Here is a 16,760-nt window from a genome sequence, read left to right as displayed (position 1 = left end):
TGCCAAGATAATTGTGTTGTATTGAAACAATAAGGAGATGTGCAGGGTTCATTACATCTGATAGTCATATGAGCTAGTCTGGGCCCGGTGGTCTAGTGGTTAGCATGTTGGCCACATGGTATCGAGGTTGGGCATTTCTGTGTGGAGTTTGCATGTTCTCCTTGTGCGTCTGTGGGTTATCTCCGGGTACTCCGGTTTCCTCCAAAAACATGCATGTTAGGCTAACTGGCAACTCTAAATTGTCCATAGTGTGAATACGTTGTTTGTCTATATGTGCCCTGTGATTGGCTGGCGACCAGTCCAGGGTGTACCCCGCCTGTCGCTTGGGGAGGAAGACCCATGGCAGAGACTATTTTAGGTCCTATGAAGTAAAAAATAGAGTGTTTACATGTCTTACGGTCAGAGGTATCCACTTAGAAGTTCCCCACTGTGCCCACTCACTTGACTCATGTTTGAATGCATGCAGAAGGTTCATAGCCAGAAGAGGTCAAGTGTCTGTAATGAGATCAGATAACGGTACTAATGTAGAGGGAGCAGAAAAGGAAATGCGTGAAGCTATCAAAAGTTGGAATCTGTCAAAAAGACACTACTCGCATATTCAACACACCAGCTGCTTCACACACATCTGTTGAGAGTTTGAGAGAGGCAAATTCGGACTGTGAGAAGAATTCTTATCCAGATTCTGAATCAGCAGCACTTGATGATGATGAATAGCCACGACAGTGACCAAGAGTGTCCAAATGGAACACCTTTGGAACGCCTAACTTTAGAAAAACCTGTGTAAAATACTCAGTTTTTGTAGTATCATTGTCAAATTTGAAATTGGATTAGGTAAGGACGCAACCTATTGCCCCATTGTGTTTTCCAGTCCATACCACCAAAGGCAGATTTTTCTGGTAAAAAAAAAAAATATAGGCAAACCTAAAATTGTTCAGCTTGTTTGCTTTCAAAAGACTCCAAAGCCATGCCTCTGCTTGACATTTACTTTGGGTGTGACGTTTAGGAGCGTTTTAGTCAAAAAATGTTGCTAAGTCAAGCCTTGCCTAAGTTGCTAAAAGACACCAGTTTTTCCTGTTCTTCACAGACGAAAGCTAGCTGTCTTTTGGAACGGTTTGCACGAAAGGAAAGAGACCTTCTCTTTGAAGTACTGCAGCTCATACTTGAAGTTGCTTGTATTTAAATAATCTGCAACATTATGTTGTATAATTACAGTTTTGCACAATAGATGTTCTCAAAACCACATACTATGCTTGTTTTTCAAGAAGACACATATTTTAACTGTTTGGCATTCTTTAGGTGATGTTCCATGTCCTAAGAACCAGACTGGGCCACCGAAGACCAGGTTGCCCAGGCGACCGCCCCTGACTGCCACCCAACTTGCAATGCACCTGACCCTTATGATTGCCTCTGCAGGTGGTGGGTCTATCTGGGGAAAGTCTCACATGGCTTCTTCAGGTGTGACGGTGACAAAAGGCACATGGAGGACATTCCGGGGTGGGGCAAAGCTTCCTTTTCCCAAAATGAGATTTTTTTTCTTTCTAACCTGTACCCCTTTGAGATCTCTTAATGAAAAGTGCCTGACAAATAAAATGTATTATTATTCAGACGCCTGGAGACCCCTGCACCTGATTTAGCATTCAGCCAATTTCTATCTATTTTACCATTCCATACTAAAATATTAATTTAGTGAATGTATGCATGCTTGTTACAGACAGGAATTCAACCTAGTTGAGGTATTGACGGTGTCACAAGGCACTTGTAGAACATTCCGGGGTGGGGCTGACTTATATAAGGATGGCTCCTTGTTGCCTTTTCATCCTCAACATCAGTAAACATCAGCAAAGGTAACATCTCACAGCTCGTTTGTTTACATCCTCTTTGTCTTGGCTGTGTGATGATGATGATGTGACTTGTCCGCAGATGGTATTTGCTCTTCACTTTGTCTTCCTCCTGTGTGTGATGAGCGGACTGTTGACTGCAAGTGTAAGTAGCAATGTTTGGAACCCATTATGTAGGCTTCCTCCTTCCATCAATGTATTGTCTTCTCTTCTTCACAGCAATCGCAGTCTGACAACGGTCAGTGTCTCCTTTTAACCTTCACATCTATTTTTCATACATGCTCTTGCGTATAAAGTAAGAATTCTGTTGCAGATCATTGTCCTGATGGGTGGACCCAACTGGACAATCGCTGTTACATCTTCAAAAGCGAAAAGAGGGACTTTTCAGATGCAGAGGTACTACCACTGTTTCACACAGTCCTCATGATGCGCCCTTAAACTATTAGTGATCAGGCTAAAAGACCAAATATCTTGGCAAGTCGCAAACAAACTTCATGAGAAAAACATGCAAGTGTAGCTGTTTCCTCTCCTTGTGCGGTGTTGTCTTCACTGTATCATCAACATTCCCCAGATTTCACAATCTCTGGCCATGTCTACAAGATCCACTGGGGGGAGACAGAGGCTTTCCCAGGCCAGCTGTGAGACATAATCCCTCCAGCGTGTCCTCGGTCTGCCCTGGGTCCTCCTCCTGGCTGGGTATGCCCGTTGCACCTCACCAAGGAGGCATCCAGGAGGAATCCAGACTAGATGCGCAATCCATCTCAACTGGCTCCTCTTGATGTGAAGGAGCAGCGGCTCTACTCTGAGCTCCTCCTGGATCTCCCAGAGTCCAGCCACCATACGGAGCTTGTATCCATGATCTCATTCTTTCAGTCACGACCCAAAGCTCATGACCATAGGTAAGGGTAGGAACATCGATCAGTTGGTAAATTGAGAGCTTTGCATTCCCGCTCAGCTCCCTCTGGTGATTTGGAGGTGCTGAGTCTCATCCCAGAAGCTTCACATGCAGGTGAGAACCGCCCCAGTAAAAGCTGAAGGTCACAGCTCAATGGGCACCACATCATCTGCAAATAGCAGAGATGAGACCCCAAGGCCACCAAACTGGACTCCCTCAACTCCTCCACAAAGTCTGTCCATAAAAATTATGAACAGAATTGGTGATTTCCGAGCTGCTGGAAGCCCCGGACCTCACCACACTTCCTCCCTCCCTCCGTGGAGCATCGCTGGACATCGCGGTGCTTCTCGGGAGGTCAGGAGAACCATCATGGCGGCCAAACGCACGCAGGGCATAATACGGAAGTGGATGCAGAGTCGGCACTCCCGTTTTAACTCTAGACTCCTTCGTTGGGCATCTGGTTGCTAGCGACAAACGGCTAACATTTTATTGCTGCGTTTCAGGTGACATCACATTGGGTTGTTGTTGTCAGGGTTATGGTCAGTGGTTATTGACCATTTATGTTCATATATTAAAAATAATAATTGCCACAGCATGTGACGTCACAGAAGCGCTGTTGTAAAAAATTTGCTAAAGGAGGAAGTGAAGTAGTTTTTGCGCATGCGCAGAACCGATCGCAGAGGGATTGTGTAATGACATAGCGTACTACACTCTGTTCCATTCATTAGCGGCCGAGTCAGCACTCCTTTTTAATTCTAGACTTCCTGTGCCCAACATCGTTGTCACTTTGCAATACGTACCCGGAACGCAATCGGTGCCACGCATGCGCGATGACGACGTCACTTCCTCCTTTAGCAAATTTTTTACGACAGTGCTTTTCCCACGTCACGTGCTGTGGTAGTTATCATTTTTTAAATGCATGAACATAAATGGTCAATAACCATATACTAATATATTGGGAGGTTATTTTATAAGTGACTCTTGTTAAAATACTTTGTTAGCATGGGGATGTTTCCATCGCCTTATGACATCCACCAAGACCGAGCTACGTAAAAACTTACGCAATGCACGTAGCACAGACGTAAACGTCATATCCGGTTACGTGTAACATACATAAATGAATAGAATAAAACACAATATGCAGTGATATTTCAATGAAAACAACCATAAGCAGATGATGGATTAATCCAGATGATTCACCTTGAGTTTTTTTCTAAACGGAGAAATACCACCCATCCAAACATATCTTCCTAGCAAATGCTTTTGTGTGCATTTTTTCAATGGCGAAAAAAAAAAAGTAAAATAATTAATGGAACAAAGAAAAGAGGGCTTTTTCTAAAAAAAAATGATTGATTATATTGTAAATCTTAGTAACGTTTTCCGGAGTGGGGCGGGGTGTATATTGCTTGCTGCCGTAAAATACATTGACGGAGTGATGGATAGATTACACATCCTAACATGTGACTGCTGAAAAATAGGCCGGCCGGATGCAGACGCGTTCTGCACATGCATAGAACCCCATTGAACCGATTGCGTATCCAGGTACGTATTGCGTAGTGACAACCGTTAGCATGCTAGCACTTAGCAACAACAAGATCCACGACTGAAACTTACATTTTCAAACTCCATGCCGACGCCGATACATGAAATAGTCTCCTGTTTCACAGATAAGCCGAACAAAACGCATGGATGGGTGATTATGAATGAATTATGCATAAGTTTGAATAAGATGATTTTAATGCTACTTGCCTTCAATAAAACTTCACTTTTCAACATGAACCGACAATGAGAACTGGTGCCCTATTTAGGTAACACTACCTTGATGTCCTTTTATTGGATAAAACAATTTGTACTTTTTTGTTTTCTCCTGACAGAGCATCTGCAGAGGTTATGGTGGGAATCTGGTGTCCATCCACAGCGACCTGGAAAATGCGGTTGTTAGGGAACTAATTCGGAGAGGGTCTGCAGTGTTTGACGATACCTGGATCGGACTCCATGATACAGTCCAGGTAAAACATGCATTGGAAGTTTGCCCGACCAGTCCACATGTGTTTTGTGGACACTGAGAAGGTATTCAACCGTTTTCCTTGAGGAAACCTGTGGGGAGTACTCCGGGAGTATGGGGTACTGAACCACTTATTTCAGGCGGTTTGCTCCCTGTATGACCAGTCCAACCAATAAGTCAGACTAATTTCCAGGGAGGAAAAGACTCTGCCAGGGCTGCCCTTTGTCACCGATTCTGTTCATTACTTTTATGGACAGAATTTTTAGTCGCAGTCAGGGCATTCAGGCAATCAGTTTTGGTGGCTGCAGGATTGGGTTGCTGCTTTTTGCAGATGATGTGGTCCTGCTGTCTTCATCGGGCCATGATCTTCAACTCTTACTGTATCAGATCGCAGCCGAGTGTAAAGCGGCTGGGATGAGAAGCAGCACCTCCAAGTCCGAGTCCATGGTTCTCGCCCGGAAAAGGGTAGAGTGCTATCTCCGGTTCAGAGATGAGATCCTGCCTCAAGTGGAGGAGTATAAGTACCTCGGGGTCTTGTTCATGAGTGAGGAAACATAGAACGCAATGTCGACAGGCGTATTGGTGTGGCGTCTGCAGTGATGCAAACGCTGAATCTTTTTTAAAGAGGAAGCTGAGCCCAAAGGCAAAGCTCTCAATTTACTGGCCAATCTACGTTCTTACCCTCACCTATGGTCATCAGCTTTCGGTAGTGACCGAAAGGACAAGATCGCGGGAAAGCGGACAAAATTAGTTTTCTCCATAGTGTGACTGGGCTCTCTCTTAGCGATAAGGTGAGGCGGATCTGGGAGAAACTCGGAGTAAAACTGCTGCTCCTCCACATTGACAGGAGCCAGATGGGATGGCCCGGGCATCCCAGATGCATCCCTGGAGAGGTGTTCAGTGCATGTCCGACAGGTAGGAGGCCTCGAGAAAGACTCAGGATACATTGGAGAGACTATGCCTCTCAACTGGCCTGGGAATGTCTCGGGATCCGCCGGGTGGAGCTGGACAAAGTAGCCAGGAAGAAGGAATTCTGGGCTTCCCTGCTTAGGCTGCTGCCCCCGCGACCCAACCTCGGATAAGAGGAGGAAGATGGATGGATTAAGATAACAATAAAACTCGTGCTCCTGTGTGTTGCAGTAAATGTCTTCCCTATAGGAAGCGTAGTGGAGGGTGGACAGATGTGTAGAGGACAGGCAGTGACGTCGGGGTTCAGTGTCGGGTTTTAGGACAGTAGCCTGTGTTATTATTATGACTCTTTTTATGTTATCATTGTGCCTGTTGTGAGATAATTTAAATCTGCAATAAAAGCTTGTTGTTCCGGCAATCAAGTCTGGTGCTTGTCTCACCGAACAATTACTGACACCAATGTAGAATACTACATTCATAATTTTTGCCATAATTTCTACCCCATATTTGTATTTTAGTTCATTTAACCCTTTTTGTGTTTAAAATACCTAATTTAGACAAATACATAAAAGTTTCTTAAATATGCAGATTTTTTTTTTTTTTTTAGTAATAATAGGCGTATTAAACCACCAACCAGAGATCATTTATTAATTCTTGAATTTTTTAAAAACCCCGAAAAGAGTGAGGGAAGGATGTTCGAACCGTGATGTAGCGAGGGCCGACTGGATAGCTGTTGTGATTTAAATGTGACTTTGTCTTGCAGGAGGGTGACATGATGTGGACTGATGGTTCTGTCACTGACTATTTTGACTATGGCGATGGAGAGCCTACTGGTGATGACTGCGTTGAGATGCAAGAGAGCGGTATGAGTATTTGTCACTTAAAGAGAATGAATGGATGTTTGGTATTTTATTGATGCCATTAGTCTGTGAATGTGTGTGGTGAACTTGTACTGCTGCTGGTTTGCTGTTGTTGAAATTACTAAATACAAGCGTAATATTGTTCATATTACTAATTGTGCTTGTTTGTGCTTCCTTCCAGATGAGCAGTGGGATGATATCACATGCAATCAAGACCGTGCATTTGTTTGTGCTAAAGATGTGAACTAAAAATAATGTTATTTTACCTGCAAGCAATACAAACTGCAATTCTTCCCTTTTTGTTCTGTAATTATCATTATTTTCTCTGTATTTGACTTTTTATTCCATGGAATATTAGCAATCTTGTGGATGATCTTGTACATCGATACTGTCCACTGCTGTCAATAAAACATAATAGAACAGGGGTGTCCAAAGCGCGGCCCATTTGTACATTCTATAATTATAATTTCACAAGAAAATGAAAAGAAAACAAAATAGCAACAATAGAAAAATCAACAGTAATTTTATATTACATATTAAGAGAAAAAAAGGCAATCTAATGAAAAAAATGTGTAATTTTACCAGAATTATGTCATATTACGTGGAAAAATAAATAAAATTGAAATATAAAAAAAAAGTTATATTATGAGAAACAAACAAAACTAATTGAGTTGTAATTTTTGGAAAATTAGATTGCAAAAAAAAAAAGATAATATTATGAGAATAAAGTCAAAATATTATGGGTCATGATTACGAGAAGAAAATTTACAAAAACTGTCATCTTTCACATGACAGGTTAGACTTATGGGTTTGGTTTTCCTTTGTTCACTGAAATTTTGTGCTCCTATTTTGGTACATCAATTTCCTTATTTTGCACAATTTGGAATTCTCTTGACCGTTCTAAGGCAGCTACTGGTCTCGGCTGTTCCTTGCGAGCAATCAGCAGGCTACTGAAGCACAGCATTGTCTTTGGGATAATGCTGGACCACTACGTTTGCGTGGGATTATTGGAAGTGATTTCAATGGTGAGTTTATGCCATTCTGTACTTCTAATTTGCTTTGGACTTTTGTATTTCTAGATTTTGTTGTGTCAGCCTTGGTGAGCCGTGCCGCTCTTACTGTAGTGAGCTCAGTTTTGGACAATTAAGATCTTTTTTGACTACACCAGCTGACATGTCTTTGCATCCTGGGGTAGCACAACAACAAATAATAGCAAAACATTAAAGATTCAAGATTTCAAGAGTTTTATTGTCATATGCACAGTAAAATAGGTAGTTATACTATGCAATGAAATTCTTGTTCTGTTTATTCTCCCAGAAAAAGAAAGAAAGAAAAACACAAGAAAATTAATAAGAACAGAAGAAACATAAATACCAATAAATTAAGCAACAACAACAGAAGAGACATTAATACAAATAAATAATACAAATAAATAAATAAAGTGCTATGAGTGTGTGCGTGTGTTGCGTGCGGCGTGTGTGAGTGCTTCGTTGAGAAGCCTGATGGCCTGTGGGTAAAAGCTGTTTGCCAGCCTTGTGGTCCTGGACTTCAAACTCCTGTAGCGTCTGCCTGACGGTAGGAGTGTGAATAATGAGTGTTGTGGATGTGTGCTGTCCTTGATGAGGTTGTGTGTTCTTTGTAGGACTCTAGTTTTATAAATGTCTTGCAGTGAGGGGAGGGCTGCCCCAACAATATTCTGTGAGGTCTTGATCACCCGCTGGAGTGCCTTCCTATCACGTGTTGTACAGTTACCGTACCAAACAGTGATGGAGGCTGTAAGGACACTTTCCATAGTGCATCTGTAGAAGCAACTCAGGATTGTGGTGGACATGCCAAATTTCCTCAGTCTTCTCAGGAAGTACAGTCTCCTTTGGGACTTCTTGATGATTTGTTGGGTGTTGTGAGACCAGGTGAGGTCCTCGCTGATGTGTGTGCCAAGGAACTTGAAGGTTTTCACCCTCTCCACCTCAGTCTCATCAATAAACAGGGGTTTATGCGGCTCCTTTTCCCTTGTTCTTGGGTCGATGATCATCTCTTCGGTCTTCTGTGTATTGAGATGGAGACTGTTATCATGACACCAAGCTATGAGGTCCGCCACCTCTCTTCTGTATGATGTTTCAACACCACCAGTGATGAGTCCGATGACTGTAGGGTCATCCGCAAATTTAATGATGCAGGTGCTGTCGTAGGTGAAGAGCGTGTAGAGGAGCGGACTCAGCACACACCCCTGTGGGGTCCCAGTGCTCACAATTCTTGAGCTGGATGTGCGATTGTGGACTGAAAACATAACAAAAACAGCTGTAATTTTACGAGAATAAAATCAAAATATCTGAAAAAAGAGTCATATTCTAATGACAAAAAAGGTGCAATTTTACGCTAATAAACCCTTAATATGATGAGGAAAAATAGTGTCATTTTAGTAGCATAGAGTTATTAAAGAACTATTAAAGAAGAAAAAAACGATTTTTTAAAAGTCGTAATATTATGAGAAACAAACAAAATAAAGTTGCCAGCCATCCATCCATCTTCCGCTTATCGGAGGTTGGGTAGCGGGGGCAGCAGCCAGGGTTACACATCTTCCAATGAGGAAGCAGTGCCCGGGGACTTGAAAGTGGGCTGTCCTATCTTTGGGTTTGAGGTTGAAGAGGTGGTCAAAAAGCTCTTTGGTGGCAGGGCCCCGGGCGTGGATGAGATCCGCCCACAGTTCCTTAAGGCCCTGGATGCTGTGGGGGTGTCTTGGTAGACACGACTCTGCAGCATCGAGTGGACATAGGGGGCGGTGCCTCTGGATTGGAAGACCTGGACTCTACACTCTCAGCAGGGTCCTTGAGAGTGCATGGGAGGGTGCATGGGAGTTGCCCAACCTGGCCACCTGTGTTTTGTGGACTTGGAGAAGGCATTCGACCGTGCTCCTCGAGGAATTCTGTGGAGAGTACTTCAGAAATAAGGGGTACTGGACCACCTAATTCAGGAGGTGCGCTCTCTGTATGACCGATGTCAGAGCTTGGTCCGCATTGCTGGCAATTAGTTGGACTCATTTCCAGTGAGGTATGGACTTCACCAGAGCCGCCCTATGTCACGATTCTGTTCATTACTTTTATGGACAGAATTTCTAGGCGCAGTCAGGGTGTTGAGGTGATCCGGTTTTGTGGCTGCAGGATTGGGTCTTTGCTTTTTGCAGATAACGTGGTCCTGCTGACTTCGACTTCAACAGGCCGCGGCCTACAACTCTCACTGGATCAGTTCGCAGCTGGGTTGAAAATCAACACCTCCAAGGCCGAGTCCATGGTTGTCACCCAGAAAATGGTGGTGTACCATCTCCGGGTTGGGGATGAGATCCTGCCCCAAGTGGAGGAGTTTATGTGCCTCTGCGTCTTGTTTACGAGTGAGGAAAGAATATAACGAGAGACTGACAGGCGGATTGGAGCGGCGTCTGCAGTCGTCTGCTGTGGTGAAGCGGGAGCTGAGCTCAGTGCTGGTTACTGCGTGCCCAATTAAAGAGCCGCCTTCCTTTTAAGCAAGCTAAAGTGACTTTCCCCAGGGTGCGTGTGCTGCACTTACATTTTGATATCACAAAATATCTGGTCAGTGGGCCACAAATTTGACACTTTCTGCTTTAAGTAACATAAGTTCAGGGACTGTTAGATGATCTCATAATGTCATGTATAATGACAACATTGTTACGTTATTAGTTAACCATCTATGTTCACATAAAGGAGTGAGGGAATATTATAAGCCTGCGCCTCTACAAGCTGTAAGCAGTAAGCTGCCTCTCGTTTATAACGTGACACATGTTATAGTAAACTGTAATGTACATTCTTTAAACAAGTCGGGGTGCCTGTCTTTCAGGTTCCAAGTCTTTCCTCCTTTGGATGGAAACTTTGCAGGCACCGTTTGCAAGTTTGTTTTTGTGACTTTATGATTGCAGCTTGAGGGCAGCTTTGCACTTGTGTGGCATTCTTTGCACGTCATCATAGAGAAAATATTGCATTAGTCACATTGTTTAGCTTCCAAAAGTGTCTGAAGGACGTTGCCAACCGAGCACACTGGACGGGACAATCAAACGTCTGTCCCTCAATGTGGACTCGCAGACCTAAAAAAAAAAAAATCCTTCTTTTCAGAATATTCAAACTCCTATGAATCAGTGTCAGGACCACTTAAATTAAACGATCAGCAGCAATTTCAATTTCAATCAGCAGAACAAAGTAAAAATATTAAGAGAAAAAATATTTTAATATTATCATTCCAATAGAGAACCAACGTGCCCAGAAAGATGCAGAGTGAATTTTTCATCTTGTCATCCAGCCTGTGTCATAAAGAGAGAGGAGGAAAACAAACACTCATGCCCATGTCAATTAATCGAGGCCGGAAAATTGATCGACTTAGTTTAGGGGTGTTATTACATGTCTGCAGGGCTCCTAAACAGGTTTTCCATGCTCTAAGTACAAAAATTTTCACCTTATAAATATTGAATCCTACTTCACGGAAACTGTTTGAAAAGGTGGTACAGTCGTCCCTTGTTTATCGCGGTCGGGTCTGGAACCAATTAACTGCAATTAACGAGGGATGACTGTACCACCTTTTCACGCAGTCCTCGTGATTAAAGTACACTCCTGATCAAAATTTTAAGACCAGTTGAAAAATTTACATTTTGCACTATTGGATCTTAAGGAGACTCTAAGCAGAGCTTCACAATGCAAAAAGAAGAGAAAAAATGTTTTGAATAAGCAATTTCAAGGAAACAAGCATTAAAGCAAAACAGGCTGTTAATCAGCTGATCAAAACTTTCAGACCACAGCCTTTTACAAGCCAAAATCGTGGCAAAAATGTGGATTGAATGTGATTTGGTGTCAGGGATTCACACTTTCATGATCTCTTGATGGCAAAGGCAAAAAAGCATTCTCTCTTCAAACATGGTGGGATTGTGGAGCTGCATAGGCAAGGCCTCTCGCAGCACGGCATTGCTGCTTAGGTTGCACTCAATAAAACAGGCATTTGAAACTTCTTCAAACATCCTGAGGGGTAAGGGGAAAAAAAGTCATGTGGTAAACCCCAAAAAATGTCCCCGGCTCTGAGCCAGAGGATCTGAGTGGCTGTCTGTCAAGACACGGGACGATCCTCAACCCAAATTAAGGTTGTTACCTAGTGGAATCCAATAACAGTCTGCGAGAGCACAGCTTTAAGAAGAAAAAAAAAACCATCTTCTTGTCTCGTCTTCTTCTTGGCCACAAAATTTCGTGTTTGGAATTTGCATGAGAGCATTAACCATGGGACATTGAAAGGTGGAAGAAAACCTTATTCTCTGATGAGAAAAAATGTAACCGTGATGGTCCTGATGGCTTCCAACTTTACTGGCATGACAAGGAGATCCCACCTGAGGGCGCCATCATGATCTGGGGTGCTTTTTCCTTTAATGGAACAATGAAGCTTCAAGTTGTGCACGGGCGTCAAATGGCAGTGATATTTGGAGATGTTGCAGGGGGCATCTAGGCCTGTCATGATAAGCAATAAATCAATTAGTCGCACGATAAATAAAAACGAAGTCCATAATTTTGCCGGCCTCGATAAATTGACATGTTACTGTTAAACGCAGAATTTCGCGGAAAGTGATCAAATGTACTGTAAATAAAATTATGCAATCGTGAGGAGAAGGAACGTTCATGTGGGCAAGTATTTCCCCGCTCAATCGTGGCGGAATCTCATCACCAACACTCACCTCCCTCTCTTGAACTAAACATGTAAAAAGGGCAGTGAAAAAACTATGAAAATCCTCTCTTACGGCGCGTGAATGGAAGCTAGCTGGGTTAGCTTAGTTTAGCAGAGCATGCTAGTGTGGCTGTATGTGTGCGACTCAGGCTGGATGAGTGAATGAGTGAAACTGAATAGAAATTGTCGTTCAACTCGAGCAAGATGACTGGCATTCATGGCTTTCACTGACGGTTGTTTCATGCATATGTGACGCACACAAAATGTATGGTCACATTTGGGAAATGTATTTTATTTTGTTTGAGTATAACAGGGACATTGTAGTTGTTTTGGGTCATTATTCTTGTAAGCAAAATTGCACTTCCATTAGAACAACTTGTTTTGTTGAATACCTCATAATTAATGGGACATTCCTAGTTTCGCCACTAGGGGGCCGTGCAGCGATTCTCTCTCGCAAAGGACTGACGTAACTTCCTCATTCTGCTGAGGAGGCTTAATGGAAAAGACACCGCTTGCACGTCTCACTTATTTATCCCTGTTTTAACAGGCCATTACACCCTTCACAACCAGCGGAACTATAATCTTGTTCATGGGTTCTCATACTGAGACCTGTAACAGATTTTTGGGGGCTCATCCGGGATCGGCGCCATCTCATGGTTGGAGTGGAACGTCGATCCAGTGATTACTGAACCAGTGGGCCAACGTGTTGCACCACCAGAGCGAGGAGCTACGAGAGTCAAGGGCGTCTGACAGTTGACAGAGCGAGTGACTTCAAGAGCTGAGGGCGTCTTGGCTGGTGTTCATAATGGCAGACAACGAGAGGAAGGAGCTGACGTGGACAATCAAAAGGAAGCTGTTCCAACTGTCTTCAGCAGAGCTGTCACAGCTGGTGACGGTCATCCCACACGCCTCGGAGCAAGCTAAGTCGGACAAACATGATGATGAAAGCTGTACTGATTATGTATATGCATATATAGGAAGTTCTGCTTTGCTGAACTTAGAAGATGAGGGTATGTCACAGTTACTGGCGCTGCAAGACATAATTGATAACATGATTGCTAAACATAGCAAGTGTGATGATGTTACATCTGTTGTACCTGATGTTGAGGGTTCACCATACTTACCACCGCAGGGCGCTCACACAGCCACACATGGTACATTTGATGCTCAAACTGATCCTCGTGAATCACAAATTGGTTCGCTAATGTTAGATGAGACGTTACCACAACAAGTAATCCAGGGTGCGGCTTCACGTACCTCACAAACTTCCTCTGACCAACAACACCCGCACTCTTTTCAGTCCCACAGCCCACAACTAACACCCAATTCTCCCAGCAACCAGAACTCCACTTACCGTGCTGAAAGTGTAATTGCTCTTAAAGACATCCCCTTCCTCCAGAAGAAGGAATTCAAGATTCACAGCGGACAGATTGGCGACAACACATCCGATATTACATATAGCAATATCAGCAAGCAGATTGATCAAGGCCTGAAAGAGATGCATACAGAGGGCGAAATAATCCGAGCAGTGTTTCGCATTACCAAACCTGGCAGCTTCAAAGATATGCTTTCTAGCAAAGATGACATGACCATTGCAGAGCTGAAGAGCTTTTTACAATCCCACCTACGAGAGAAAAGTAGCACTGAGTTGTTCCAGGAACTGATTAACGCTAAACAGCACGAGCATGAACCGCCACAGCAGTTTCTCTACAGGATGATGGGACTCAAACAGAAAATAATATTCATGTCAAAGCAAACCGATGCTGACATCAAGTATGAGCCGCAAACAGTTCAGAACGTTTTCCTTCGCACTGTCCATCAGGGCTTCAGTGAGAAGCATGACGACATCAGGCGGGAGCTCAAGCCCTTGCTCGCCGACCCGACCGTGACAGATGATGCACTTTTAAGACAAGTGAACAAGACAACCAGTGAGGAAAGTGAAAGGAGAAGGCGCTTTGGTCGTAGCACACGTCCCAAAATGGTGGAAGCTCACAGCAATGAAGTCACCACAAGTGAGTTGAACCAAGAGAAACCTGATGCTGACACAAAGGCTAGAGATGAGCTCATACATCAGCTGAATGCTCAAGTCCAAGCACTGACAGAAGTCATAAACTCCATGCAGACAATAAGAACCACACCTAAAGCGACAATTGCAGCTCCAAGGCCAAACTCCCGGTCCACCTGTCAGTGTGCCAATAAACAGTGTCAGGGTCGAGAATCAAAGAATGAACGACCATATGGCTGTTCTAACTGTGTTGCCCATGGCCGTACCAACTGCAACCACTGTTTCGCTTGCGGTGATGAAGGTCATCGAGCAATTGGATGCTTAAAGAGAGTAAAGCTGTCGGGAAACGTGTCCTGGTCACAGCAGAGGGACAACCTGTGACCAGCACAAGTTCCCAGTCCCACATACACACCAAAAAGTCAACCAAGCCAGCTAAGCATCTCCATGCCCCGTCTCACTCATCAGCTAGGGAAAAGTCACCATTACAGCGAGTTGCTCAGCTAATTGGGAAGAAATGCTTATTAAAATGTAATCTGAATGGATACACTGTAAATGTCCTACTTGACACCGGGGCTCAAGTCAGTATGATCGACTTGCCATGGAAGCAAAAATACCTACCTCAACAAGAACTGCGTCCTCTCAGTGAACTCTTAGGAGGCAGAGGATTGGATCTCACTGCGGCTAATGGAGGACCGATACCATATAAGGGATGGGTGGAACTTACCATCAACCTACCTGGCAATGAAGATCCCAATCTCGCCATCAGAGTACCTTTCCTGGTCAGCTGCGTGGGCCTGGTCAGACCTGTATTGGGTTTCAATGTAATTCAGGAGCTCATTATAGGACAAGGGAATGAGACTGAAATGATTGCTGTTATTGCCAAGTTACTGAAAGAAGCCATGCAGATTGAAACAGAGGAAGCTGAGACCATGGTGACCTTAATACAGACCCAAGAATCCTCACAAGGCAGTTCAGTGGTGAGAGTTGGTCGTCAAGATGTTGTCATCCACCCAGGCTGCGTCGCCCACATCAAGTGCAAGGTGCGTGTTGATTTCACGTCGTCGGTGGCCCTGTTCGAGGTCAATCACCCAAACCAGTGGCTGGAGCAGCTAGATGTTGGTGATGGTTTGGTAGAGGTCCATCATGTCAAGCAGCCCTATGTAAAAATCCCAGTGGGTAATCACACCCAACACAGTATAGCTGTGAACAGTTTCACAGTGTTAGGCAGTATCCAGCCAATCGACAAGATAGTGGAGACGGATCAAATGGACAGTACCACTGTCAACAACGAGGACCCACCTTTTCCCATGAGTGGAGTTGAGAGTGACCAAACTAACCAAACATCCAACTTGTGGTCCCCACCTGTCGATGTAAGCCATCTAAGTGACAAGGAGCAAGCAATAGTGAAACAGATGCTTTATGAGGAATCCAGTGTGTTTGCTCGAGATGAAGATGACATGGGATGTATCCCAAACCTGCAAATGACCATAACCCTGAAAGATGATATTCCGGTACAACGAACATATGCAGCCATTCCCAAGCCACTTTACAAAGAAGTCAAGGAATACATTCAAGACTTACTAGCCAAGAAGTGGATCATAAAATCCAAATCCCCATATTCTGCCCCTGTTGTATGTGTGCGCAAGAAAGATGGAAGCTTGCGCTTGTGCATTGACTACAGGCTCCTGAACCAGAAAACAGTCCCAGATAGGCACCCACTCCCACGAATTCAAGACCTCATTGACACATTGGGAGGGTATAGCTGGTTTTCAATTTTGGATCAGGGCAAAGCTTATCACCAGGGCTTTATTGCTGAGGGGTCGCGACACATGACGGCGTTCATCACACCATGGGGCCTGTATGAGTGGGTACGCATTCCCTTCGGGCTTTCCAATGCCCCTGCCGCCTTTCAAAGAAGTATGGAGGAAGTGCTTGACTCTTTGCGAGACGAATGTTGCATTCCATACTTAGATGATATCCTGTGTTACAGTAGGACATTTGAAGAACATGTTGAGTCATTGAGACGTGTACTGAGAGCGCTCCAAGGCCATGGTGTAAAGCTCAGGCCTAACAAATGTGAGCTCTTCAGAAAAGAGGTTCGATATGTCGGAAGATTGGTCTCTGCTGATGGAGTCCGAATAGACCCAAAAGACATGGAAGCCATCCAGGCTTTGAGGGGTAAAGTCCCGCACACAGTTGGAGAAGTCCGTAGGCTGTTGGGGTTCCTCAGCTACTATAGAACATATATTCAAGACTTTTCCAGAATTGCTAAACCAATGTATGAGCTCTTGCAGACCAAGGACCCAGTCACTGCAGTGCCTCAGCCCAGACCAAAAAGGGGAAAAGGAGCACAGCTGTCATCCAGAGCCTCAATTCAGTGGACACAAGAACACCAAAGAGCCTTAGACCAGCTCCTCAACATCTTGTCCAATCCACCAGTACTCGGGTACCCTGACTTTGATCTCCCTTATGTGCTCCACACGGACGCGTCAGAACAAGGTCTCGGTGCAGTGTTATACCAGCGCCAAGGAGGAAAGCTCAG

General features: G+C 44.1%; 1 protein-coding gene across 1 annotated transcript; it reads left to right on the top strand.

Annotated features, from left to right (window-relative positions):
- The first annotated feature begins 1,920 nt into the window (after positions 1–1,920).
- On the top strand, positions 1,921–9,909 carry LOC129194529 (galactose-specific lectin nattectin-like). Its single transcript, XM_054799762.1, has 6 exons — positions 1,921–1,983; positions 2,058–2,076; positions 2,152–2,234; positions 4,608–4,742; positions 6,411–6,510; positions 9,689–9,909. Exons 1-6 carry the CDS (start codon positions 1,921–1,923, stop codon positions 9,907–9,909), a joined length of 621 nt encoding a protein of 206 aa, XP_054655737.1.
- The last annotated feature ends 6,851 nt before the right edge of the window (positions 9,910–16,760 follow it).

This window comes from Dunckerocampus dactyliophorus, chromosome 1 (assembly GCF_027744805.1).
Source record: "Dunckerocampus dactyliophorus isolate RoL2022-P2 chromosome 1, RoL_Ddac_1.1, whole genome shotgun sequence".
In the NCBI taxonomy this organism is placed as follows: Eukaryota; Metazoa; Chordata; class Actinopteri; order Syngnathiformes; family Syngnathidae; genus Dunckerocampus; species Dunckerocampus dactyliophorus.
This window is presented reverse-complemented; position numbering and strand designations above follow the sequence as displayed.